The sequence below is a fragment of the Polychytrium aggregatum genome (assembly GCF_025602895.1).
Source record: "Polychytrium aggregatum strain JEL109 chromosome Unknown BJ171scaffold_56, whole genome shotgun sequence".
NCBI lineage: Eukaryota > Fungi > Chytridiomycota > Chytridiomycetes > Polychytriales > Polychytrium > Polychytrium aggregatum.
In genome coordinates, this window is record NW_026516258.1 from 51,502 (window position 1) to 77,944 (window position 26,443).

General features: G+C 57.8%; 7 protein-coding genes across 7 annotated transcripts; 3 read left to right on the top strand and 4 right to left on the bottom strand.

The window, feature by feature from the left end:
- Window positions 1–273: 273 nt before the first annotated feature.
- On the top strand, window positions 274–996 carry BJ171DRAFT_524632 (uncharacterized protein; the record flags this gene model as incomplete). The annotated part of the gene is made up of 2 exons (XM_053112602.1): window positions 274–608; window positions 640–996. The coding sequence occupies 2 exons, from the start codon at window positions 274–276 to the stop codon at window positions 875–877; spliced, it is 573 nt and encodes a 190-aa protein (XP_052962561.1). The 3' UTR covers window positions 878–996.
- Window positions 895–2,037, bottom strand: BJ171DRAFT_524633 (uncharacterized protein). The gene is made up of 2 exons (XM_053112603.1): window positions 1,207–2,037; window positions 895–1,176 (listed from the first exon to the last, which is right to left on the bottom strand). Exons 1-2 carry the CDS (start codon window positions 1,794–1,796, stop codon window positions 1,113–1,115), a joined length of 654 nt encoding a protein of 217 aa, XP_052962562.1. The 5' UTR covers window positions 1,797–2,037; the 3' UTR covers window positions 895–1,112.
- A 1,029-nt stretch (window positions 2,038–3,066) lies between these two features.
- On the top strand, window positions 3,067–5,797 carry BJ171DRAFT_524642 (serine incorporator/TMS membrane protein). The gene is made up of 7 exons (XM_053112604.1): window positions 3,067–3,292; window positions 3,418–3,476; window positions 3,652–4,094; window positions 4,279–4,865; window positions 5,017–5,085; window positions 5,263–5,372; window positions 5,467–5,797. The coding sequence occupies exons 1-7, from the start codon at window positions 3,257–3,259 to the stop codon at window positions 5,510–5,512; spliced, it is 1,350 nt and encodes a 449-aa protein (XP_052962563.1). The 5' UTR covers window positions 3,067–3,256; the 3' UTR covers window positions 5,513–5,797.
- Window positions 5,798–6,048: 251 nt separating this feature from the next.
- Window positions 6,049–10,178, bottom strand: BJ171DRAFT_249750 (WD40-repeat-containing domain protein). The gene is made up of 15 exons (XM_053106674.1): window positions 10,085–10,178; window positions 9,844–9,943; window positions 9,283–9,737; window positions 9,143–9,208; window positions 8,908–9,057; window positions 8,670–8,786; window positions 8,142–8,540; window positions 7,813–7,938; window positions 7,610–7,699; window positions 7,266–7,451; window positions 6,942–7,029; window positions 6,702–6,865; window positions 6,507–6,605; window positions 6,315–6,425; window positions 6,049–6,211 (listed from the first exon to the last, which is right to left on the bottom strand). The coding sequence occupies exons 1-15, from the start codon at window positions 10,091–10,093 to the stop codon at window positions 6,191–6,193; spliced, it is 2,181 nt and encodes a 726-aa protein (XP_052962564.1). The 5' UTR covers window positions 10,094–10,178; the 3' UTR covers window positions 6,049–6,190.
- Window positions 10,179–11,945: 1,767 nt separating this feature from the next.
- BJ171DRAFT_249708 (uncharacterized protein) lies at window positions 11,946–20,745 on the top strand. Its single transcript, XM_053106673.1, has 19 exons — window positions 11,946–12,502; window positions 12,589–12,702; window positions 12,804–12,848; window positions 12,949–13,432; window positions 13,557–13,785; window positions 14,000–14,229; window positions 14,336–14,677; window positions 14,908–14,985; window positions 15,086–15,200; window positions 15,339–15,761; window positions 15,917–17,121; window positions 17,295–17,513; window positions 17,647–17,930; window positions 18,064–18,574; window positions 18,724–19,213; window positions 19,329–19,729; window positions 19,853–19,927; window positions 20,106–20,318; window positions 20,458–20,745. Exons 1-19 carry the CDS (start codon window positions 12,135–12,137, stop codon window positions 20,590–20,592), a joined length of 5,961 nt encoding a protein of 1,986 aa, XP_052962565.1. The 5' UTR covers window positions 11,946–12,134; the 3' UTR covers window positions 20,593–20,745.
- Window positions 20,746–21,046: 301 nt separating this feature from the next.
- On the bottom strand, window positions 21,047–22,660 carry BJ171DRAFT_478763 (uncharacterized protein; the record flags this gene model as incomplete). Its single annotated transcript, XM_053108911.1, has 3 exons — window positions 21,047–21,929; window positions 22,141–22,321; window positions 22,474–22,660. The coding sequence occupies 3 exons, from the start codon at window positions 22,658–22,660 to the stop codon at window positions 21,047–21,049; spliced, it is 1,251 nt and encodes a 416-aa protein (XP_052962566.1).
- A 1,471-nt stretch (window positions 22,661–24,131) lies between these two features.
- Window positions 24,132–26,376, bottom strand: BJ171DRAFT_524650 (uncharacterized protein). Its single transcript, XM_053112605.1, is given in 3 exon segments — window positions 24,132–24,790; window positions 24,896–25,811; window positions 25,830–26,376. 3 exon segments carry the CDS (start codon window positions 26,070–26,072, stop codon window positions 24,552–24,554), a joined length of 1,398 nt encoding a protein of 465 aa, XP_052962567.1. The 5' UTR covers window positions 26,073–26,376; the 3' UTR covers window positions 24,132–24,551.
- Window positions 26,377–26,443: the final 67 nt, after the last annotated feature.

The following is a 26,443-nucleotide window of genomic DNA, read 5'->3' on the forward strand; positions in this document are numbered from 1 at the left end:
TGCGCAGTATCTCTGCCAGCCCAAAATGCGCTGGTTTTGAGGAGATTCTTTCTTCCCCAAGGGCAGAACCAGCCATCGCTGCTATTTTCTCGCCAGATGGCTCCCAAGAGAAAGACACCCCCCGATCCCGACCCGGGATCACCCAATGACTCTCCTGTGGCCAAGAAGCCCACTATCAAATCGTGTCCCTCCTGTGGCCTGGCCAACCATGTTAGGCCCTTCACCAAGAAGTGCACAGCCAGAATCGACAGCAGCCCTGCCTCGGTCGCTGAAATGGTCAGCCAAGCACCCAAGGTCCCTGTATGTGCCACGTGCAAGCAAGAGGGCCATGCCAGAAGCAACACCCCAAAGTGCCGTTTCTATAAGCCACTCTGGAGCTCTACCTTGCCTGGCTGTGGCCCAAACGAGCAAGTCAAGGCCGACTACTCCACCGTCAAGTGCACCCTCGACGCCATCATCAAGAACGATGCCTTGCACGACAAGATCGAGGAGACTGTCCGAGCCATGACACACGTGCAGTACGAAGCATCTCGTCTCCTGGAGCTGCATCTCAGGCGGTGCTTGGACGAGGGCATCACCCTCCCCACCGTGTCATCAACTACACCTTCGTTTGTTCGAAAGTGCTTCAATATGGTGCAGACAGGAACAGTGGGTGTCAGGACGAACACCCCGGAAGATGACAGGCACCTCCTCGACACATATGAGCTGTATCGACGTGCATGGGGAAAGTCGTGTATCCTGCCTCCTGTGTCCCTCCCAAAGGGTACTGGCTCACAGGTCCTTGGTTTGGCTGTCAAGACCTATGCAGTCAACTGTGAGACCCACGTTCTCGATCGGTATTGGTCTCTCCTCCGTCGATTCTGCAACCTGGCCCTGATTGCTCCCAAGGATGTGAAACGGCACACACACGTCGACGATTGTATGAAGCTGATGGAGAATCCCCTCTCCAAGACACTCCTCGTTGATCTGAGAAAATCCTTCGCCCACCATGCCGACCAGTTGTATGAGTTTCGGTACGAAAGCCACCAGGACCTGTACAAAGTCGTACCAATTCTGGCCAGTGAGGTCTCTCGCCTGACCCACCTGAAGGAGGCCCTCTTCATGGTGGTCTTTCAGAAGATGATCATTCCCAGGCTCGTGAGGGATACCGATGTTCTGAAAGGAGAGCGTGAGCGACTGAACGAGGAGATGTGTCAACCCATCCACCACATCGGGGCTGACAGACTCAAAGATCTCCAGACCCAGCGTGATGAGGTGGACAAGCAGATCACCATCAACACGAAGCGGATCAAGCGACTGACCGATCGACTTGCCCAGACGAAGAAGCGACACAATGTCCCTCGAGCACAGTGCACCTTGGTCCCGCTCTGCGATGCCCGAGCCAAGTATGTCAAGCTCGACACCACAGCACTGTACCAGATCCTTGGATAGCAGACTGGCACTGGTCTCAAGTGGGACGACCTGAAGACCAAGGTCAATGGCACCACAAAGCAAGAGACCTTCTGGCAGACCAACTTCAAGCTGGATCCGAGACTCTTTGGTGCCAGGGAGAAGGGGAAGCAGCTCTTTGGCTGCGAGATCACCACCGATGGGGTCGGGTGCTCGATCACCACACTCAGATACAAGATCCTGAAGAAGGACCCTGATGCCAAACCAGAATCCGTGGACAAGGACGACAAGACACCCAAGCTCACTCCCGAGCAGAAGATCCAGACCAGGGTCGGTCCCATTGACGACTCTCGGATCACATGGATCGGGATCGACCCTGGTGTGGGATCGATCTTCACCGCTGTCATTCGGGCACCCGGTCAACCATCCATCCAGGAGCAAGACGGTGTCAAGGTGACCAAGGCACAGCGTGCAAACGAGAAGATCGTGTCATTCTCCAACAAGGAGTACCAGCATCGATGTGGCACCAGCCAGGCGACCAGGTGGATCCAGAGCACCCACAAGATCCTTGGTCTGCAGAAATGGATGAGCACCACACCAAGTCCCAAGATCCCTGGAGTGCCTTCTTTCTTGCGATACATCTACCATGTGTTCACTGGAGACATGCTGGAGAAACAGCTGTACTTCAGCCTGACCCGGCGACGGCGATTCAAGCGACTCGATCTCCACAGCAAGCGACAGCGCACCGTCCACGAGATGTGCAAGCAAGTCATCGACCAGGCACCAAAGGAAACCGAGGTGGTGATTGTCTTTGGGAATGCCTCGTGGAAGCAAGGGAAGGGATACGCATCCAGTCCCAGGAGACTCAGGTTTGCCAAGTATTTCGAGCAGTTCCACCATCACCAGAGACGACCACCAGACCAATCCGTCTCCAAGATCCATGTGTGCTCGGTGAACGAGTTCAACACATCCCAGGTGTGCTCACATTGCCGGGAAGCCAAGCGACTCGAGAAGGTCGAATATCTTGATATCGAGAAACCACACTTTGTCCGGAGCTGTGCAAGCTGCCATACGCTGTGGGATCGAGACATCAATGCAGCCAGGAACATGATCTCGGTATGCCAGTCGATCATCGCCACAGGAGATCGACCGGGTGTATTCAAGACTGTGCTTCCCAAACCAACCAAAACCACTCGATTGCCAACGAAGTCAGGAGTGCAATGCCATGGCCTACCCGCTGGGCCTACAAGTCAGTCAGCGGGCTTCAGAAGCCAGAAAGTGACTGTCCCGTTTCTTTCTGGATAGACTGTAAGTATCTTGCACTGTTCCTTGAGTATTTCTACAGTGGATGCCGGGTCGCCCATATTCTGGGCAGTCCACTTCGGGGTTGCCATCCCTCTTGGGATGGTCGATGGGAGGTGTTTGACTCCCTTGTGCAAAGTGTGTGTGTGTGTGCAAAGTGTGTGTGTGTGTGCAAAGTGTGTGTGTGTGACGGCGAGAGGCTTCTCGCCTTCCCTCGGGGGTCTCTCGCCAGAGACTGCTCTTCTCGCCGACCGAGGTGGCTCCGAGAGCGCGTTTTTTCGTTCTCGCTCATTTTATTAACAAGAAATTTTTTCATAGTGTCAGTGTCGAGTCCAATCTGATCGGCAACGGAGCGAGGCAGTCACGTGTGTAGTTCACGTGGCAGTGCAGTCACGTGGTCAACGGCCAAGGCCGAAACTTCGATCCGGTGGCGGACCTTTGGATTGCTTTCAAGCCCTGTCCTCGTCCAACACCCTCGTCGCTCGACTCATCCACGGCCCACCGTAGACCGTCGCTCCGGCCCGCACCCCTCGCCCGAACTCTCCATTTCGCTGCCTCCTCTGCCATGGGCGGCCTATTATCCTGCTTCGCCACCGAGCTGGTATGTCCCGTCGGCGGCTCATCGCCCACAGCTGTTGCGTCAGCGCAGGTCGCAATTCATCTGCTCGCGCAGGCGGCTGTATCCACCATACATTGCAGCGGACTCAGCGTTTCTGTTCTTCCCAGGCATGCTGTTTCGGCAAGGCAGCTTGCAAGTGCTGCTTCAGCATCTTTGGAGCCAGAAGGTCGGCCAGACTTGATTCTCAGACGCTGCTGCATCGGTCCATCGAGAGGGGCGTTGCGGGTGCTTTCTCATCCCGCCGCATGCCAAGACCGCCGTTACTGATCCCACCGAACCCCTGTTCTCTGCGGTGGCCATCCGCTCCCGCCCCGGTTCCTCGGTCCCTTTCGGCTCTCCAGCTCCATTGCCACCCGCCTGGGCTATGCCAGCATGTTCTTGCTCACCGCTCTGACCTCCTGGATCCTGCTCACCGACTGGGCCGGCAAGAAGCTCGAGTCGATATCGTACGGCTATCTGAAGCTCAACTGCCCAGAGGGCTCATGCTACGGCGTGCTCGCCGTGTATCGGATCTGCTTCGCAACGTCGCTCTTCCACCTGGCCATGTCCGCGCTGCTCTATCGGGTCCAGTCCTCTCGGGACTGGCGCGCCTCCTTCCAGAATGGCTTTTGGGGCATCAAGCTGCTCGCCTGGCTCGGCCTCGCCATCCTCTCCTTCTTCATCCCAAACCCGTTCTTTATCGGCTGGGCCTCGGTCGTCGACATGCCGGGCGCCGTCATCTTCATCCTGATCCAGATCATTCTGCTCATTGACTTTGCATATGTCTTTAGCGAGTATTTGCTTGGTGAGTGCAATGGATCCCTCGCTGTGTCTGCATTGCCCGGTCGTTGTATGCGACCCTTCATTCCCAATGCGAGGATATATCGGACGATTGTTGAGCGTGGCACTCATCCATGGTCGCCATTTGCGTCTGTCTGCTGCGTCACCATGGCTAACACAAACTGCCATGCGGCACCCCTGTCTCTCAGAGCAATGGGAGGCATCCGAGAGCAAGTGGTGGCTCCTGCTGCTCATCGGCATCACCGGCTCGGCATTCATCGGCACCATCGCCCTGACCGTGATCATGATGCTCTGGTTCGGCAAGGGTGGCTGCGGCCTCAACCAGTTCTTCATCATCTTCAACCTCATTCTCTCTATGATCGCCACGGGTGTGTCGATCCTGCCCTCGGTGCAGGACGTCAACCCGCGCTCCGGCCTGGCCCAGGCTGCCATGGTCACCATCTATGCCACCTATCTCATCGGCAGCGCACTTTCGAGTGAGCCGCTTGAAGAGTTCAACGGCCAGTGCAGCCCCAGCAACGAGCAGATGACCAACTCGACGGTCTTCCTGGGCACCATCTTCACCTTCCTCGCTTTGTGCTATTCAACCTCCGCCGCTGCGACCCAGAACATGGCCGGTGGCAGCGCTGACGACGGCTCGACTCTCCCCCTCGTCGGCGGCCGCGACCATCTCTCCGATGCCGTCCAGGCTGGTGCCATCTCTTCCCGGGAGCTCCATACCTCTGACGATGATGACGACGACGATGGCTGTGACGACGAACGCGACGGAGTCCAGGTAGGCGTCGAAACGGTGTACTATGCCGTCAGCGCACCGAGGCACAGGCGGTCGCCCTGACTCCTTGTCGCGACCAAGCCCATCGATCCCGGACCGCCCGGTCAATGGGGGATGTGACTGCAGCGCCAGCTAACCCAATCTCCTTGTGCAGTACAACTATTCGCTCTTCCACATCGTCTTTTTCTTGGGTGCTTGCTATCTGGCAATGCTCTTGACCAACGTAAGCACGCTTCCGCACCCGTCCTGCATTCCCCTCCAAAGTGCTCTACATCACGGCCGATGCTGAGCAGAATCGGCGCAGTGGCTATTTCCCTCAACACACCATCCACTTGCAATGCTAACACTCACGAGCGACGCTCTATCGCTCCTTATTTGGCCGCCACTGGTACACCTGCAGTGGAACTCGGTCAATTACACCAACAAGGACGAGATTGCCACCGTCGGCAAGAGCATGGTATCCGTCTGGATGAAGGTCATCTCGAGTTGGCTGGTGCTGCTGCTTTACATGTGAGTCGTCGCCGCACGCCTGTTGCAATCGCCGTTGCGATCTATCCCGCTTCTGTCTCGCTGCGGAGTGGCTCACCAATGACCTTCTTTGCAGCTGGACTTTGGTCGCTCCGATGGTCCTGACGGATCGGGATTTCTAGGCACAAGGCAGGTCGGCACTGGTTATTGTCTCGGGTAGGTCCCTCGACGCTGTGCCTCCGAACTGATCAGACATCAAGCTCAATCACCTCCCCCTTCGTGGCGACACTGCACTGCCTGCGAAGGTCGGGCGACCCTGGCGTTGTGGGCTGGTTTTGACGATGTGCAAACCTCCTATACTCTACCCTCAGGAGAATGCGGGACACTGTTCCGTTTCAGCTGAGCATGTATGTAGTTTTTGAAAGCCCAGGTCCATTGAATAAAGAAATACCTCGATAATCCCCGAGTGAGGATGGCGATCGCCCTCTTTGATCTCTGCATGCGCCCTCTCTGGTCTCTGCAACCATGTCGCTCTTGGACACACTGGATATGGAAGCATCCCTTCTCCGATGGCCATGGATCCGAATCAACCTGGTGTCCCGTTGTTATTGCCCTTGTCGTTTCTGCCAGTGGCCCAAGTCCCTAAGCCCATGGATGACGCTGGTCTGTGGTGCATGTGGGTGTGTGATTTACAGCAACTAGCCGAACAATCGTGTCATTACCACCGTGGCGACTGCTTCTACTTTTGGCAGAGTGAGCGTCCATGCTCGATTGCCCAATACCACGGGCCGAGTCAAATGCCATCGATCCTGTTGCTGGTGCTTCTTCGCGGATGGGTATGCGTTGAAGCGCGATTTGAATCACGAGCCTCCCAGAGTCCACTGACAGAACCAGGATGATATCAATGTCGGAACATCAGCGGCTTCGCTTTGGCATTGCACCACTCCCGATGATCGCGGTTCACGGCATTCGCTTTGTCATTACCTGGAAGATCGATCCGTCTTCCGCTCCAACACTGATGACCGTCGTGCCGTCCTGCAGAAGCACCAAGTTGGATATGGGTCCGCCGTGGCCAGGGAACTTCTTGAACTGGGGCTACAGAGACCACTCTGTCAGTTCAGCACGAGTCGCTCGCAGTGCGTCGGGTCGCTACAATCCAGCGCCATGAGCACTTACCGCGGGGGTGCAGGCTGGGTACCGAAAGAGGAACACATCTCCGACAGTGGTTCCGACAAGCAAGACATCATTTCGTCGGCGTCGCTCGCACGACGTGACCTGCAAATGCCATTGCCATTGTTGTTGTCGCATGTGAAGGAGAGATGTACTCAGCAGCAGCCGTGCGGTCGATCGTCGTCGGCAAGCAAAACTCACCATTCGTAGCCCCAGCTGCATCTGGGTGCTTCCTGGTCCGCTGCTGGCTGGGAGCTCATAGACGCCTTTGGTCGCCCACTGGAGGACGCAGTTGGTGGTGTCCCAAATCACATCCTTGAATGCCACTGTTCCTCCCTTGGATGCTCGCTCCGTGTCGATCGTCCCTGCAACAAAAATCAGCCATCGCATGGATGAGGAGCCAACGAGGATCGTGCTGCCCAAGGCCCGACAAGCACATACAAAACATGATCTCGTTGTTGCCGCTGTTGGACTGCAGCCGGATCGAGTCAGCGCTCCAGTCGAGATGGGTGATGAAGCATGAGTGACCCTGCCGTCAGCGAGTCGAGGCATGGGAGTCGAGGCATGGGAGTCGAGGCATGGGAGTCGAGGCATGCGAATGAGCCAGGTGTTAACCTCCACGACAGCAATATTGTGAGCCCACATCCATTTAATTGCGGGCGGGAGGCTATTCAGCCGATGCAATCATCAACCATCCAACCAACCCGACCCATCGACCAGCTCGCTTCCATATACCCCTCCTGTCGCTCCAAAGCACCGACGTACCCGACAGCACATGATTCTTTGATAAAACCCCGTTGGTGTCTCAAGCGCATAGATGTCGATAAAGTTGTCGTGGCAGCCCGCAGCCAGGTACTTTGAGTTTGGGCTGTACTTGAGGTCGTGGATGGCATCCTTGCGGTGCTTGATCGAGATTTCAGTTTGCTTCAGGTCCGGTGATGTCACCACAATCTGAGCAGGCGAGAGACCCATCCGTTGATGTCGGGATTGACAAGAGGCATCGAGGTTGGGAGGGAGGAGCAAGAACGCATCTGTTGTGAGATGGATGACTGCGGTATCCTATAGCCTCGCCCATATGTCGCAGGATACTGTTTGACGTGTCTGCCTACCAGTCCATCGTCTGTGCCTATGGCCACCACCGAGCCGTTGGGATTGTAGTGGCATGCCCTGAGTTTGTTGGGAAAGTGTCTTCGAAAGACCTGGCTCGTCCGCAAAGCCATAAACGGTAAGCCAGCCGCCAGCAACATCGTACAGACATGCATCGGCGCTTTAGCGCAAGCCGCCCTGCTTGCTCCCGCGACAGCAAACATACCACACACTGGGCTTGAGTGCTCCACACTTTGGCCCAGCCGTCATCTCCGACAGTGATAAACTTTGTAGCCTCGATAGGATGTGCGGCCAGTCCCCAGACTTCCCATTGATTGTCCGTGCAGTGTCCCTGTGTAAACCAATCAACCGAGCCATATGTATCAGTCCCGAGCCTCTCCACCAAGTGCAGCAGCCAAGCCCAGCAGCCCCGTGAGATGCGGCATCGCTCAGCCCAGTCGGCCATTCGCCTCCACTCACTTCCAGGAGAAGGGTCCGGTCGAGCTCGTTCATGTCCAGTTCCCATATTGTCGAGTCGCTGCATCCAACAATCACCGAGACACTCTGGAATTGGTGCGGGTTCCGAACATTCGACGGCTTTCGACCGGCGTTGCCCTGGGGCTGGTTGAAGGTCGACGTGCGCGACAGGCTCGGGAACAGCGACGACGTGCTTTCATCCGGGATCGCCGGCACCTTGGATGACCGCCGCGGAGCTACACTGAACTTGCGGGTCGCCGACCGGGAGAGCAGGCCCGACGCTTTGCCCTCCGAATCAAAGTAGCAAATGTCCAGCGACCGGATCGCCCGAACCTGCCCCGGGATGGGCGGGATGCTCTCGAACGACACTTCATTGACCGGCTGGAGGTGCTCGTTCCAAACAACCACCCGGGCGTCGTCGCCGCCAGACAGAAACGAGTACGGGGCTGGAACAGAGACCATGGCGTACACGGGGCCCTGCAGAGACGGTCATCATCTCTCAGCATCAGTTACAACATCACCTCGGCAATGTCGATCCGCATACACTCGAATCTCATGGCCTCCAGACCCGGCCAAGCACCCCATTCGGCAACGAGGAAGCCATACCCTGTGCATGCGCCGACAGACGACTTGGATAGAGTTTCTCTGCCAAAAGTAAATGTCTCCAAAGACAGATCCCGTGATGAGCAGCTTGTGGCTGTTGAAGATACCTGTGAAGAAGGTCTGGTGTACACACGGGAGCAAGGATGTGCGTTGAATACAGGAATACAGGGGAGGGGCGAGATGAAGTGGCCAGTTGCAATGCTTGCTGCCTCAGCGTACGGCAACATCAGCATGTGCATACCGGCGTGCTTTCTTCTGCTATCGGGGGCTTTCCGTCTGCCCAGGGGAGTTTTCCCAGCAGCGGCTCGATAAACGACCACCACTTGATGTGGCTGATCCCAACCGTCGCAAACTCCCGCTTGGCCCACGGATTGGCAATGACCCGAAAGATCTACACGATGGAAGGGGACAGTTCACACAGCGTGAGCTCAGGTCAGATACTCGCCAAGCCTCTGCAAGCAGGATCGAGCGCTCACAGTATCGCTGTGTCCCATGAAGGATGTAATGGGAAGGGACTTGCGCCGCCAGTCAAAGAGGTGTATCTGCAGTATCGACGTTGGTTAGTATCCGAGTCAAACTGCCTTTGCTGAGCATGCCAAACGCTGGAAATACAAACCAATGTGCCGAGCTTTGTGCTGATTGCGCAGACCAAAATCACACCATTCTTGATAAACGTCATTGCGCTGATCCAGGCATCTGGGTCATCTCTCGGCGAGTCGTCGATCGCCCCTGGCGAGCTCCCCGTCACCGTCAGCGGGGCTTCGAGAATGCCCAAGATCTCGCCGTCCTCGCGAATGTGTATCTCTTGCCCCGACGCAGTGGCAATGATGGTTCCTCCGGGATGGACGCATGCCGTCGTGATGAGCTGTGAGTGAGCGTGGTGGTCCTGCGGTATCGACGATACCAACGCCCGTGGGCCCGAGCCGGCTGTCTTGGGTGGAATCGCAGCCGTCACGGAGACCTTGGAGGAGAGAAAGTGGATGTATGTGGATGTTGTTGTGAGTGCCGAGAGTCTGGGCTTGAGCGAGTGTGTGAAGAAAACTGTGTTTCGGTCGTTCGCATGCGCGAATCCTGATGAATGCAAAGAGAGCGTATCCTGGTTAGTTGCGGCCACGGAGCTCGACAATCGACAGTGCGGCATGGTCAGCAAAGCTCAAGCGCCAAGCGCCTTTCTGACCGTATACGTGACTCAGCTCCAGGATCTCGATGGGAGCGGAGGGCAATGGTTCTTTGTATAGAGCTGGGCCAGTAATTTTACTCAGGAAACCGAGATGATTCTGGCTCCCGACAGGGCGATGAGCAAAAAAACGGCACGCCGTGCCGGAAGCGTTGCTGTTAGCCTGTACTCGACGTATCCGAGCAGCAGCGATGCAATGCACAGGGACGATGTAAGCGAAGCAGGCACTCGGGCTGCATACATATTTCATAAACTCGGGGGCCCATTTGGAGAACGAAAACTGGTGGTTGAGCTCTCTGACGATATCTACAGAGTGTTTGAACGCACAAAGGACTGTAAGCACTGATTTGGGATTCCAAAGAGCCACCTATACACTTCTTGATGATTCCTGCAGTAAGTCGAGTCCAAGCGCTCGCAGCCATTATCTGTTCCATCCAGTGCAGGCCGAGGCGGGCAAGAGTCCTCCTACTTTGCGGATTGTCTTGACCTCCATCCTGCGACAGTATGCTGTGAGGCAGGCTCTCGAACTTGCTGCCAAGATCGAACGAGGTGTTGAGATTGGTGCTCTGGCTTGGCCGTTTCTCGGCGATGCTGTCCTTGTGGACCGCGAGCGGCAGGTTGTCATCGTCGTCGGGCTTCTCGGCCGAATTGCTGATATCTGGTTGTGTGCCCACACGCCCCTGGGATTCGTTGCTATCATCGCTGCATTCTTCGCTGCTGGACTCGTCCAGAGAGTCGTCCTCGTCGTCATCAAAGGTGATCTCGTCCTTGGGTGCATTCGTGCCCTTCTTCTCCTCTGCCGACTGCGAGTTGAGTTTTTGAATCTTGGCTTTTTGCTTCAGCCGCTCGATCCGCTCCTCGTGCGACAGTTTTCGCTGTCGCCCTGTATTTGACGTGCTGTCTCGGGATCCTTCGCTGGTCTGTGAGGGAATCGGACTGGGACTGCGGTTGCTGCTGATGTTGCTGGAAGTCGCGAGTAGCGGTGTGTCTCGTTTCTCACGCACCTCGACGGTTCCTGGCCGCGTCGGCGGCTTGACTGCAGGCAATTTCGTGCCCAGCGTCGGCTCGACCAGCGGCAAGGGCCTTGCGGGCGGTTGGGTATCTGGACGAGCCTCATCGCTGCTTTGCTCCTTGGCCGGGAGAGGCCGGCTCTCGGAGATTTTGCGTTCCTCGCGAGCGTCAGGCTTGGGTTCCGGTGTCGGCTCGGGATTGACCCGCAGGAGTTGCTTGGAGTTGCCCTTGATGCTTGAGTGCTTGGGCAGCTTGCTTGCCGAGCCACTCTGGTGAGTGTCGAGGGTCTGGTCATCCCTCCGGGATGGGAAGCAACAAGACATGATCGTTGATGCCCAGGGTCGAGGAACAGGTCAGGGTCGGGAATCAGGTCGGGGTCGGGAGCCGGGCGAGCAGGAGCTATCAGGACCAGAACGAGCGCAAGGGATATCAGCCGAGCCGTGGTCGAGTCGTGGTCGATTCGTGACTGAACGACGGCAGCAAATATCTGGGTCCGTGCGAGTGAGATGTTGCAGGATCAGCGTGGGAATGTGGCCGGAATGTGCGCCGGGAGGGCTGCCCACAGCGTCTGCATTCGTCAAATGCTCGCGCAGATCTGTGCGCCCTTGGTGCCCTGCCCATCACCGGCCCTCTCAATCCCGAGTGGCTCTCCTGTGCTTTGCCGCGGATCCGCTGCGAATCTGTCGCCGTCGATATCGAGCGGCCGTTCGATTGGCTGGGTGGGGCATGGAGCGGCCGGCCGTCACCTGGGCCCACGTGGCAAGTCCCTGGTCCGGCGGACTGGGGTTGCTGCTCTGGCTGAGGTGATTCACACAGCAGCCAAGGTCCGTCTGCGCCGTTCACAGGTCCATCGCAGGTTGCCGACGCAAGAGGGACACACTGTCTGCATCGAGCTGCTCTGACGGCCCCCTCGGCTCTTTCTCTCTGCATTCACGACTCACCAGCACCTTGAGTTGCCCGCACGACAGCGATTCGGCCGCCATTCCAGACACCCAGGTTCCCCAAAGCGACCTCTGATTCGGCATTGCACAACGACCACAGGGCCGACACAAGCACACTGACGTCTGCACCGCCAGGGGCTGCCCCAAAGACCATCAGAGTCCCTCGATCGCATCTTCTACAGGGCTGCCACGACCGGCATTTGGGCTTGAGCCACACTGTCGATTCAACATTCGCATTGCCAGCCGCTCTCCTCGAACACAGCTGGCCTACACAACCTCTCCGGCAACACAAAGCGGCATTAGGCATCTGATTATCCCAAAACAACACCTGACGTTCCGATGAACAGCACCTCGGCCATGGAAGGGGTCGCTGCAACACATCCTCTCCACAGCGCCGGCCACGGCTCCAATGCAGATCCAAGCCAGGCAACTATCTGGAACAGAGCCCTGCCCTACGACACCCTTCATGACCAGGGCGTGTTGCTGGGCGAAATCAAGACCGGGCTCGCCGTCTGTCTCGAGGCCGCAGACCACATCGGAATCATCCACTGGGTGGTCCAGCTCAGCCATTTTCTCGATCTCAAGTACCGGCTCTCGTACCAGGACCGAGCCGTTTTCGTGCAGATTTTCACCGATCTGATCGTCCTGCCCTCGGTCGACAGCGCTACGCTCGAGAAATACATATCAATCACCTGCAAGCTTCTCAAGTGAGTCTGTCGTCGCAACAAAGCCTTGCCCGATCTCACACTTGGCTCTGACAGCTTTATCCTTGCGCTGGCTTCTGCTTACCCAGGAAAGACGATCACATACCCCCTGGAATGCTGGTCGTGGAATGGAGGCCCCTCTACGAAGTGACTCGCTCCATGTTCTTTGGAAAGAGGCGAGAGGCTGTTCAGTGCGGCACGGGGTAGGTTTTCGGCAATCCCGAACCCGGATCTCGCTTGGTGCCATCCAAAGACACAGGCACACCGGATCTGCTGCTGATTCTCTCCTTGCCCGGCTCTGTAGGAAGCACGCTGCTGGGTTGATCAAGTTGATGGGTCTGGTCAGAAGGTATTGCTCAGCAGCGACTGTCTGCCATGCTTGGTCTCATTTACATCCCATGTGAACGCACGAGCAGCTCTAACGGACGATTCATCGCATCCGCTCGCAGGTACTTCAAGCCCAGCACCACCGCCGAGGTCTTGGCCGAGTTCCTTCCATGGATCAACATTCACGACTTTAACCGGAGCCTCGGCGCCCTTTCGTTCATGTGCCTTCTGCTGCCCACACACGAGGCGCCGCCGCCCCCGGATGGCTGGGACCCGAGCACCACTCCAAAGTTCTACTGGGTGCCGACTCTCTTTTCCCTGTGGCAGCTCGTGGCCCATTCCCCCGCCTACGATATCGTATATATGGAGATTCTCGCGCGGCTGGCCGTGGACCAGATCGCGACACCCTGGAATGTCGGCTGGACGGCCGAGCAAGTGAAATACGTCTTCAGCTGCGGCTTGAAAAACACCGAGGTTCCCGTCGGCAGCAGCACTGTAGCTTCGACCAACGTCTCGATTGGCCAAGGCGGGTCAGCTGCGGGAGCAGCTGGATTCAAGATCGACGTTGCTGGCGGCGCAGCAGAACTCTTTGCAAGTTATCGCAAGGTACCCTGCGCGGCGTCCGCGGGACCACACAATGCAGTGTGTTGTCCTCAGGTTTCCTCCTTGCCCTATCTATCCGGTACTCGATTTTAACCTTCGTTCCGGTATCGTCACTCTGCCTCGCTAGTCCAAAACAGAGATCTTTGCGGCGTACATTGTCAACACCATGTATCCGTCTCTGTCCAAAGTCGACGACTGTCCCGCAGCTCCCGCCACCAACAGCATGTCCCAGCTATCGAAGATGATGCAAGCCATCGAGAGCTTCTACCACCCCTCCAATACCGGCCGATGGACCTTTGATCTAGCCTGCTTCGCGCAGCATCTCGCGAGCGAATTCCTGAAGCGGGTGCGAAAAGGTCAGTGGTCCTGCATGTGTCGGCGTCGCTCTCTGGCTATCAGACGGAAGGGCATGATAGGGGCTTATAACTCTTCCGCATGTCCGATTCCTATGCGTCGCCTGGTCCTGCTTGTTGGAGTGGATTACTCCACGGATCTGTGATGCTGACAGTCGAGAGCACCCCGACTCAAATATCGTGACATCTGTTCCTCCGTTCTATCCTCCCCTTCCAGAGCAACGCCCGGATTGCAAGACCCCACAGGCTTTCTGCCTCACGACGGAGATGAAGCGCGAGTTTGTCCTTATCCTCCGCGGCGTGCTGTTCCTGAGCATGTTTGGCAAGGACCGCTATGCAGTCTCGGCCTCACATACAGCACTGAAGCATCTCGCGTGGATTGAGCCAGATCTGATCATCCCTGGACTCCTGGAGCGCGCATACCCGGCGCTGGAGAACTTGACCGAGGTGTGTTTTGCGATCTGGGCAAGGTCCTTTGTCCTGAGGCGGCGGGAGACTCTCTGGCACAGAACCCTGTTTCATCGCTGGTCCACTGACTCCTCGATCGCCACAGACACACCGTACCGTCTCGTGCATCGGTGCCCTGTCTGCTCTGGCTCTCCCCCTCATTTCTCGATCGCACTATCCGCAAGGCGCCAAGCACATCGCCTCTCTCCTGCACCTCACAATCCCTGGCATCGACATCAACGACCCGATCAAGACGTTTTCGTCGCTCATGTTCATCAACCACGCATCGATGTGCATCTCGTTTATCGACATGACCAAGGGAGCACCACTCGACTTTTCCGATCCATCGATGGTGTCTGACGCAGACGAGCAGAATGCTCTGTGCAGAGAAGCCACTGCCGAATTCGAGCCCTGGCTGCTCAAGTTCCTCGACCGTGTTTTCAGCATGGTGAGTGGCCATCTTGCCCCTCCTGACCTCTTTGGCTTTTCTCGTCGTCGACTGTAGCCTACGTGAAGACAAGCATCACATGTTCAGAGTGGAGGATATCTGTGCTGGATAATGTCCGCACGGGGACCTGGATGCCCTGTTTTTGGTCTCCCAGACAGGATGGTCAGCTCTCGTACTCACTGCTCCTCTCTTGTCGTGAAATGCGATTTGCTACCCTTGTCCATATCCAGTTTGAAAATCTGCCTCAGCAATACGCCATCCGCACCGACAAGCAGACTCTCGAGACTTCGCTGATTCAGATGCTCTTGGTATGTCAGCTGGCTCGTAGCCACTCTGCTGAGCGCACCGTAGCTTCCGTGACTCTTGTATTAACAGGCTTCTGCATCGTTCGCTGATCGTCTTTCGCAGTATTCCTGCGAGCGCGTGTTTTCGCAGCTCTCCGACGACCTGCACGCCGTCGCTCTGAAGAAGATTGTCGAGTTTGTCGAGCTGAACGTTATCCCCAACGCCACGTGTGCTATCGGTGAGCATCTTGAGCCATGCTGCGCGAATTTGAGCATCTGCAGCGGCAACTGGTTTCGGACAGTTTATCTTTCGATGTGTCGCACTCTCGATCAATGAGCTAACAGCATTCACGATGACCTCGCTTGCACGTCGGCAGGATCGGTATGTGCCTCGGTTTCTTACGGTGGCCGGGCCCGCGCCCTGTCCGTACTTCTCCCCCTCTGCGAACGCAAGATTGTCTCGGAGCTCGCCGAGCACGGCGCCAGCTCCATTTCGACCGGCGCGAACGCCTCGTCGGCATCCTCGACGACACAGCACCCCTTTGGCTTTGCCACCATGTCGGACTCGACATTGCACTGGTACCAGTCGATCATGTACAGCATCGTCCAGAACTCTGGCAGCATCGTCCTTGACTACAAGGCGAGCCTGATTCGTGTGCTAGACACGAGTTTCGAGCTGTGTCGATCGCGGCGAGGCTACAAGTGGGCCGGCAGACTCTTGCGCAATCTCCTCTGCTCCCTCACACACATTTATCCGCTGGAGGCCCGCAACGTAGATCAGACTCAGTGGGACAGTCCAGGTACGATCGCACTCTGCCGGGGCGCATTGTGGTCGGGCCGCTGCCACGCTGCTCTCTGGCTTCTCGGGCTACTGCTGCTATCTGCAGCGTAGCATATCGCTCCTGGTTCGTGCTTCGCCACTCACACCAAATCCACCATCATTGTGGCCCTGTAGATTACTCCGAACACGCCTATCAGTCTTGGGGCGAGCCAAGCGATCTGGACAACATCAATGTCACCTGGCACGTTCCAAATAATGCCGAGCTGGACTTTGCGGTCGAACTAATTGATCGCTATCTGCCTATGGCATTTGAGAAGCTGGATGCAGCCGCTCACGCTGCGACAGAGTTGGCGCATATGAAGACCAACAAGGAGCAAAGCAATGAGACACTCAAGTGGCTGTGCATCCTGCGATGTATCTTGCATGGAATGACCGCCCTCGTCGACGACTACTCAGCAGAAAACCCTGCTCCATCGGCCAATGAGTTCCACGAGTTCATCGAGCGCGAAGGCCATCCGATCGACGGACCGCCTTTGAGGCGCCAGACCGTGCAGAGCGGATACTGCTTCCAGGACAAGAGTGATCCCAGGATGGCCAAGATACTGCGCTATCGCTCACAGGCGTCTGTCAAGCTGCTCGAGTACCTCCGATTCCACCGAACTCACAACGAGGATGAGATCGAGTTGATTAAAATCGTCATCAAGTGCTCCCGTATCCTGTACACCGACCGCGGTGTCGACAAGACCCGATACGACAACCTGCAGCGCGGCTACACCTACGGCAAGGCCTTTATCAAATCCGAAAGCGACGACAAAAAATGGCGCCCACGCCACATGCTCGTCAAGCGGGCCTACATGCAGCACCTATTCCGTCTGCGCCACAATTCGTGCAGCGCCCAGCTCAAGCGCCACAAGATCGACGGCGTTGATGTCCTGGAACAGACCGTTCACGAGATCTTGGAGTGCTGCCTGGGCAAGTACGCCAGCGTCCGCAAGATTGCCCAGTCGGTTCTCACGCGCATCGTCGTCTGCTTTACCAGTTTCCGATGGACCGTGTTTCCAAAGCTGCTGCATGAGCTCGAGAGCGAGTCCGCGGCGGGTGCCACGGGAGGAAAGGCTGCCGCAGCCGGACTGGCCAAAGCATTGCTGGCACCAGCCACCGGCACGGACTCTCCCTTCCTCGACCCGCGACATCTGCGAGCTCTTGCTGCAGACGCCAGCGGCAGCAGCAGTGGTGCCGAGAGCGAAGGAGAATCCGATCGGATGAAGGGCGCTCTGTACCTGCTCAAGAGCGCGACGTTCATCTCGCTGGGGCTCAAGTCCATGAGCCTTCAAGCGGCGTTTATGGTTGTGATGTCGAAGGCACAGCATCAGGAAAAGGTTCGTAGCTGCTGCTTAGTTGGCAAGGTGTAGTGTACACAGCATGGCGTTCGCAGGTTGTAGAGCCGCCGCTCAGGCAGACGAGAAGGGCAAGATCCCTGGTTCAGCAGTTGCTGCTGGAGATGGTCAAGCCCGCCTCCAACCCTGTCTAATATCGATCTCGAACCCCACAGCCCACAATCCAAGAACTGCTGCGCAAGGTGTACCGAGAGTTTGTCCTCAAGTATTACACACTGCCGCTGCGCTATAGCCCCGACAACAAACTGTCCAGACACAGCGAGTACGCCTCCTACCTGTTGCGGGGCTGCTCGAATGGAGCGCCAAACGTCGCATCCCTTGTTGCTGCCCTGGAATTGAACAACACCGAGTCGATCCAGTCTTACAACCAGCTGGTGAGTGCTGCAGCGAGCCTGGAAGTGTGAGCGCGCTGAAGTTTATGGCCCATCGATCCAATTTCTGCTGTAATCGCGGATCATTCACGAGCACTTATCCGCCAGCATATTTTTACATTTTGCGCCGCTCAAGATTCCTGACCTTCTCAAGATCCTGAAGGACCCTCGTCTGCACTGGCGATTCGCCACCATTACCACGAGTCTCATCGAGCTGGTTCTTCGCTCGGACCAGCCTATCTCGAAGGAGCTGGCCGAGTTTGCGCTCAATGGAGTCTGCAACGAGCTCCAGACCCTGCGCCGAGCCTCGCTCTCGACTCTGTCAAACATACTGCTCATCTTGAAGAAACGATGTCCTCGCCCGCCGCGCAAGATTCAAGTCCAAGTTGGCACCGAATGGAAGGCCGATGATCCGGACGGGTGCGTTTCAAGGATGCTGTGCCTAATGGGAGCGCTTCCTCGCGGAGTCGCTCTGTCCGCCTTCGTTGTATTGCCCTTGGCTCCGACAGATCACTTGTGCTGACTTTTGGGCTTGCATCGGTCTCGCACATAGCGCCTTCCAAGATAATGGACAGATCGGCTGGTACTGCTGGCCAGAAAGCGTGGAAGTCTACCCAATCAATGTCGGCAGCAGCGATGAACTTCCTTTCAGCGACCCGACCTCGTCTGAGGCCCAAGATGCCATCCAAGCAGCCCTGGGCAGCCCCGAGTTTTGGGAGAGATTTATCAAGTTCCATGCGCAGGAAAAGGGCGGCGACAACGAGACCTTCAGCAACACGATGGCGCAGTTCTACAAGGGCCTGTTCATCAATTTTGAAGATAGGTTCCTGGACTTGCTCAAGCCCAAGATCGAGGGCCTGTGCCAGTCTGCGATGAAGAGCGAGCAGAGGGCCGGTGCCGAGATCCTGTCGGGTCTGATCCGCGGCAGCAAGCACTGGCCCACTGGCCCTGGTTCCAAGACCGAGAGGCTCTGGGCTTGGGTCGTACCCGTTATCCGCAGCACGCTCGCAGGATGCACATCCGAGTGTCTCAAGCTGTGGGATAACTTTTTGAAGTTTGTCAGTGTAAGTTGGGGCTGGGCGCAAAGGAACTGCATTGATTCGCCTGTGGCTGGCCGCGCACAGCCTGATCTGCTTGCCAGACACATGGTGGGCCACTGGGGCTTGACGGCGGCTAGCTTGCCACTCACGATATGGCCACTATTCCCTGACAGAGCGACCGGGATCCGCGCCGATTGAGACCTATTCTCGACTGCGTGTTTGGCGCCGTATTCGATCCCACGTCGCAGTCATTCTTTACTGAGGCCAAGAAGCTCTTCTTTGTGAGGACGGTGCTGGCGACCATACACTGGCGCGCGCTGCCTCATGTCCCGGCCCTGATGCGGAGCTACATGGGCCATCTCGACAATCCATACAAACAAGTGCGCGAGCTGCTGGGCGCCAACATCAACGAGATCACCCAGATCATGTGGCGACCAGGAACACAGAACGTCGATGCCCTGCTTGCTTGGAACGTTCAACACCCCATGGACTTTACTAGCATTGGCCTGTGCGGGTTCGATGGCCAGCGACATGCCGTGTGGGCGCAAATGGATGTCCTCGTAAAGGACGCCATTGAGCAGCTCCGCAGGCTCCGAGCCGAGCAGGCAAAGGGGGATCCTACCGCGCCGGCGTCGGTCCAGTACGTAAACGCCTCCAAGACGGGTGAGTTGATATGATCGACAGCATCGGGCATCGCTGCGGCCAGTAGGCTTCTGTTCCGGTGCTCGCGCGTGATCCGTCGTTTGACTCACTGTTGCTGCTGCTATGGTTCCTCCAGTCCTGGCTTGGCTCGCGTACGGTCTGCGATCCCATCGCCCTCTCGGTCTTTATCCCTACGCTGAAGATTTGCTGACAGAGGTCCTGTACATGCAAGACTGCCCCGACAAGGATCTGCAGGAGCAGGCCGCTCAGCTCACGCAGATGTTTGCTCATCTGCCATACCCGTCTCAGAGGGTGCCCGAGATGATCAAGCATCTTACACAGTTGCTGGTGCAGCCACGAGGAGATGCAGGCAGCGAGGCTGTGCATCCGGTCGGCGCGGTGAGCTGGCACATCAAAGTGCGTGCCCTACCGATGCTCCAGGTGTTTTACTTTAAGCACCTGTTCCTCATGCGCCCGGAGGCTGTAGCGATGGTCATGGAGGCGATCTACGAGCTCTTGATGGACCACCAGGTCGAGGTATGTGTGTCTTGCCCCGACCGTGCTGGCTGACTGCGTTGAATCGCTGTGTTGGATGGTCATGTCTCGTGGTGATGGTGTGAAAGAGGAGGTGCGCTGACGGACACTTGAAACATCGCGCAGGTCCGACAGCTGGCGTCGGTGACCTTGTCGGGCTTGATCCGCTGCTCACAGCGAGATGCCATCGTGGACATCAAGGTAAGCGAACTGGATGAAGGCTGGCCGGCTGGCTGGCTGGCTGGATCTAGCCCTGGCGAGCTCGGCTGTGATCCCGTCGCTCCTGTGTGCTGGCGGCTGATGCCTCGCCTTGGTGGAGAAAAATGATATCGAGTAGATCCATGGGTTGCTGAACCTCGCTTCTCCGCCGCACAACCAGGCTCGATTCGACCGGCTACTAGATATCAAGCTGCCATCCCGCCAGCGCGGGGCTCCGGCACCCCCGGGCTTCGCCGAGGCTGTTCTCCGTCGCCACTCGGCGGTCCTGGGACTCAGCGGATTGGTGCAGGCTTTCCCATACGAGGTCCCCAAATGGATGCCATCGACGCTGGTGCGACTGGCGTCATGCATCACCGACCCCAATCCCATCTCGGTATGGCTGGCTTGTCTTGGACACTGAACTTTGGCGTGTGCGTCGGCAGCGTTGTGTGTGTCGTATGAGGCCTCACACAGACTCGGGCGGGGCCGTGGGATTATGGCGGACTGTACTCATGCTCAATATTTGCGGCCAGGTTACGGTCAAGAACATGTTCTCGGACTTCCGCCGCACGCACCAAGACACCTGGCACGAGGATAAGGAGCAGTTCAGCGAAGATGATCTGTACACGCTCTCGGATCTCTTCATATCTCCAAGTTACTATGCATGAGCAAGCCGGGGTGAGCTTGTGGGTCCGACCATGCCGGGCAAGATTCACACAGTTTGTCTACCAAGAGCAGGACACTCGAATCCGAGAGCGGGCGATGATGCAGTATTCTGTCGTCTACAATACATGCTTATGCACAGCTTACACGGTCAATGGAGCAACCTTCGCTCAAAGCGGGGACCAGACACTTGGAGATATCGAGGGTCAAATTCGAATCAACTGTATTCGTGGAATAGTACACATAGAGATCGACGAGGGAGGGAGAGTAGGAGGAGGGGATGGAAAGCTCGAATCTATATCCCGCATCTGGCGGGAAGGGGATCATTCATTCAGCTGGCCGTTCAGGCGTTTAGAGTCTTATAGAGTCGTTAGGGACACAGAGAGCATAGCGTTCAGACAGCAGCGAACGGGAAGGAGGGAGGGATGGCAAGGACGAGGACCGAGGATGGTGAGCCGCTTAGATGTTCTTGGTCTGGCCGCGCTTTCGCATGTAGGGACGCTGGGTGTTGATGGGAACACACTTGTAGGGCTGGGCAGAAGCAGTGCTGCTGGGAGCGGCAGTCGAAACAGAGTACGAAGGAAGAGCAGAGGTGGCGGAGACAGTGGGAGCAGAGGAGGCACCCGAGACAGAGACCGACGAGACGGTGGCAGAGGTAGAGGCAGTGATGGTGTAGCCACCCGAAGGGGTAGCGGTGGCGCTGGCGGTGCCGGAGACAGTGCTGGAGGTGGGAGGGGCCGGGCCGGGGATGCATCCATCGTAAGAAGCGCGCAGGATCTGGATCGGGCCGCTGACGGACTTGGCATAGACATTGCCCTTGATCAGACCGGACTTGCCATCGACGATGGCCTTGGGGGCCAGGACAGTGCCATAGAAGGAGACCAGGCCGAGGTGGACGACGCTGGCATCGTAAAAGTTCCAGATGATGCGGTTGGCGCTGGAGCTGAGCTGCTGGAAGTCAATGTTCATGACGCGAGGGTCCTTGGAGTTGACGTTGAGGATGAGGGTGCCGCTGAGGGTGGATCCGAAGGTCAGGGTGTTGCAGTTGGCGAGGACCTTGGCGTTGACCGAGACCACCTCGGTGTCAAGGCCGCCGTTGAGAGTGAGGACACACTCCTTGGAGCTGGCACCGGCGGCCCAGTTGCCGGTGGCAGGGAGGGCCGCCAGGCTGGTCGAGAGGTTGCCCAGGTACTGGGAGGCGCCGTCAAAGTCGAAGGGGAGATGGTCGGGGCTGACCTTCTCGGCGTGGCAGGGACCGTCGGCGGGGCGGAAGACGGTGTCGTTCGACGACAGCTCGGAGCTGACGTAGGCCATGGCGCCGTTGTTGATGGTGGAGGGGAAGCTGTTGGGGGGAGCGATCGGAGAGGTGTGAACATGCGGGCCAGGATGGAAACAGAGATTCGCATGGGAAACGATCAACGGCAAAACACGAATCAGGTGGGCGACAGTTCCCACGGTTCGGTTTGCTAGTCTATTGGCAGCACATTCTCTCATGGACCTCGGGATATGCGCATAACAAAGGCCCAAGCTGATGTGGCACGGGGCTTGCTTACCCTCGGACTTCACCACCAACGGTCAGGGTATAGCGCAGACCGGGGTAGAGCTTGTGGGCTTCAAGGATCGAGCCGATCTGAGAGCACTGGGCAGGCTGGGCGCCAAACTCAGTGTAGAGGGCAGAGCCGAAGCCGGCGCCGACGTCCAGGAAGCGGCCGGCGGCGGCACGACCCTCGACAACTGGCAGTTGCAGTGCGCAGAAGAGAATCACAGAGCGGCAAGGTCAGCGCAAGCCGGCACAGACATTCGAGCGGATGGATCGCGGGATGGCCATGCGGTGCCCAGTCCGACGGATCGATCAATCGGCCACAAGGCAAGGATGAAATACTCACCCGACTTGGAGTTGACGTAGTCGCGGCTGGCAAAGAGGTTGTACTCTCCGAGGGGCAGGGTGAACTTGACGCCGTCCCAGTTGGTTGTGGGGCCCCAGAGGGTGGTGCCGGAGGAGGAGCAGGTGGTGGCAGCAGCCGAGGCGGAGGCCAGGAGGGCGGCGACAAAGGCAGACTTTTGAATGAACATGGCGGAGCGACAGTCGACGGCGAGGGAAGGCGGGTGTGGGGACGACGGGACTCGAGCACTGGGTGTTCCTGGACGAGATGCGAAAGACGGAGGAGGCGGGCAGCGAGGATTTATGTCGCGGCGCTTTGGCCGGGGTTGGTGCCGAGGAGGAGTCTGCGTCGCCATGGGAGGGTCATGCGGCACCAACGCGATGGTCACCTGCAGAGGGCAAGGCCGTTGGCGATTAGAAAGCTTGTGGGGCAGCAGAGAGGGCTGGTGTTGTGACTGCCTTGACCAAAGGCCACCCGCCCAGCCAAGGAGCGACTCCACCAATTCGTGGTGGGAAACCCAAATGCTCGTGGCGCACAGGTCGCAAAGGGACAAGGACACGGCGCGCCGGTGGCACGATATACACGGCATGGGGCTGGGCTGGGTGGGCGCGGCCCATTGTGGGTTCGGTCGTGGGTGATGGTGTGCGTTAGTGTTAGTGTTAGTGCTGTGGGTGTTGTGGGTGTTGTGGGTGTTGTGGGTGTTGTGGGTGTTGGCGGGCAGAGGATGTGGCCCATTGTCGCTGCGGCATTGGTCCGCCGAGCAGAGAACCCACTTTGGATTCCATATTGGAACCCCGGTGGGAAACACATCCACATAGCACACATCCACATCCACATCGCATCCACATCGCATCCACATCGCATCCACATCGCATCCACATCGCATCCGCACTGACGCCGTCGTCGTCCAGACACAGGCAAAGGCGCACTGATCTCGCAAGTCGGCTGCACCGACCCGCCGACACATGTGCCATCCAGCGCTGTATCGACAGTGCTTCGTGTGCATGCTGTGTTTGCGATGCGCAAGCCGGGACACGCGCACAGTTCCATCCCACGCTCGTTCCGCGAGACCGTGGATGTCAACAAATCCCAAGGGCGAACCAATCGACCCCGCCCGAGGGCGAAGCGCAAAGGCTGCTGGACCGCGCCCTGGCAAGCGCTGGCAACCAGCCCTCCGGTCGGTTCAAGTCTGGGCAGGGAGCCACCCGGGCCGTCCAAATGAAAGCACATCTGCTCAAGGCCCGCCAGTCCGCCCCATGCCAGCGGGAGGAGCTGCGGCCGATCGCGATGGGCTGCCCATTGGGTGCCGCCTGGCTCGGCTGCCCTTCACGGAGAGAGATGAGCCTATACTGCAATAGAACATGCAGTCAATCTGACCGTCTCGGCGACTTCCGAGTCAAGGCCGCACTCTGTACTGCAGCTGGGACTCATGCAGCTTTTGACAGAGCGGATGAAGGGCTGGGCAATGCAGCACTCGCTCGTCCTGATCGCGGGAGAGCACCAGCCCCGTACAGCCGGCCAGCCCGCCTGACTTGCTTGGCCGCGGTTGTGTCGCGGCGGGCGGAAAGTTGCTGATGGCGATTCGGGCGACTTGCCACTGCCGACCCGGCATTCACACCGCAAAGAAGCACCACACCACCACCCAGTGGGCCGCAATGCGCTGGCGGGAAACCTTTTTTTGCCCCAGCATCAGGAAGTTGGCACAGGCGCGAGAGCATGTGTCGCACATGATTGTCATATGCACTTGCCAGCCCGGTGCCTCGCAGAGCCACAGGCGAAGACTACTCTCGGATGCATCCGCTCATCTCCCCGGATTCCCAACCCAGCGAGACAAGCCAAGCCCATTTGCAGACATGTTTTGGGCAGTGAGATGGATTCGATTGAGATTGGCAAACGACGGATCTGCACCAGCGATTCGGCCGTGAGATGATGCCTGTCCAGCTGGGACCACGTTGTTGCCACCAGCGACATTGTCGGCTTGGTCGTCCGAGAGGACTGCATCTCGACATCGGTTCCAGCACAGCCCAGATATGATTTCCATCCGGCGGAGCAATGTCGCTGTTGCTTCCGTTGGCTCCATGTCAGCGGCGCCGGCGAACGCGGCGTCTCTTGGGCGAGGTCGGGAGGGTGATGGATTGGGCAAGCAGCCACAGATCCTCCAAAAAGAGATCGTCAAAGAAGCCCTCGCTTTCGTCATCGCTGTCGGACTCAATGATGCTGTCGTATCGTGCATCCTGGCTGCCGGGCGCATGAATGTCATCCTTGAGGCGGGCCGCACCCACGGCCGACTGAGAACGCAGTGGTGCTCCTTCCACCACCTCTGTCGCAACGTCGAATCGGTCAGTCTCGAGCAAAGATGGTCCGTCATGTCCACAAGCAGAGCAGAGTCGGGCTGGCCCTCTGCGACTCAGACGACAACACTCACGATTATCCACCAAGGGGACCAAGACACGCCGTGGGTTCTCTGGTCCAGCGGCATTCGAAGCAGTACGCACGACCTGTGCACGGCTGCGGGACGGCTGCTTGGGTGCTGGGCGGGTACGCTTTGGATGCTCGGCTTGGTCCCTCGTCCGCTTCCCAAGAGATGTGCTTGTTGTGACGACGGGGCCGTTGCGTGTCGACGGCAGGGAAGTACTTGGCTGTGCTTCGGGTGCTTGTAATTCAGATGGCTGCGTAGCACTTGGTTGCGTAGTACTTGGCTGTGATGTGCCTGCTTGCGATTTGCTTGGTTGCGATGTGCCTGCCTGCGATTTGGATGGCTTGCTCGTGGTTGCGGATTTGCGCTGGGGTTTGGTTTTGTACGGGACGATGGGACACTCGCCTGGAGGATACCCATGCTCCTTGCTGTGGTGGTAATACGTCGTCCTGCTCACGTACATGCCACCACCAGGATAGTTTCGACAGTGGTTGCATCGGCACACGGTGTATCCCGGAGCGGGAGGCTCTTGAGGAAGGATGTATTCCTGGGACGAAGTTTGCGGTGCTGGGTGTTCAGGACCAGCCGAGCCTGAGGTGCTGCCACGGGAGTGTTGCAGTGGGCGGCTTTGGACCGGAGGGGAGGGAGCGTATCGATAAGCAGGAGGGTGGTGTGCAGATAGAGGAGGATGGTGTGCATGTGTCGCTGGGTGGTCTTGAAGGCGAGCGTCGCTGCTGGGAGGACTGTGTGGTGGAGGGTGTGAGCCGGGGTGGTATCCAGGTGGTGGCCGCCCGGCGAACTGAGCCGGATGAGGGAGTGGCCAGTGATGGTGTGGCCCTGGATGATAATATGGTGCTGGATGATAATATGGCCCTGGATGGTAATATGGCCCTGGATGGTGGTATGGCCCTGGATGGTGGTATGGCCCTGGATGGTGATATGGTGCTGGATGGTGTTGTTGCTGGTATGGGCTGTGCGAATGCATGTGCTCGTCTCGCGGATGCATCCATGGTTGGGAAGGACGGTGAACCGGGTTAGGATTCTGTGGGGTTGGAGGATTGATGTTGACAGAAGAGCGTCGGCTGTTCGTTGAGAAGGCAGGATCTTGGCCAGACGGGAAGGACGAGGGCCGGACTGGGTGTGCTCCAGATGGCAGCGGCGATGGAAGCGGCGATGGAAGCGGCATGGATGCTGCCTCGATTGACACTTGTCCCTTGTTTACAGTCGCTGGTCGGGGTGCAGGCCCTGGCAAGATCAGGGCCACGAGCGAGATCAAGATCAAGACCAAGGGCGAAATCAAGATCAAGCAGGGGGTTTGGGGCGTGGGTCACTCTCAAGAAAAACCTCGCGCGGCTCTCGATGGCCCCGAATGAATCCTGCCGCTTCCGGAGCGATCCGGAGACACCCGTGCTTTGGGTCTCTGCGGGACATTGGCGGTGATACTCACAGGTCGCAGTGCTCGTCGGGTCTATGTGCCAGATGGATCACCAAGCTCGCGGCGGATATGGAAACTGCGATCGTCCCGGTTGGCGCCTCGATCGACCGGGACGAATCAAC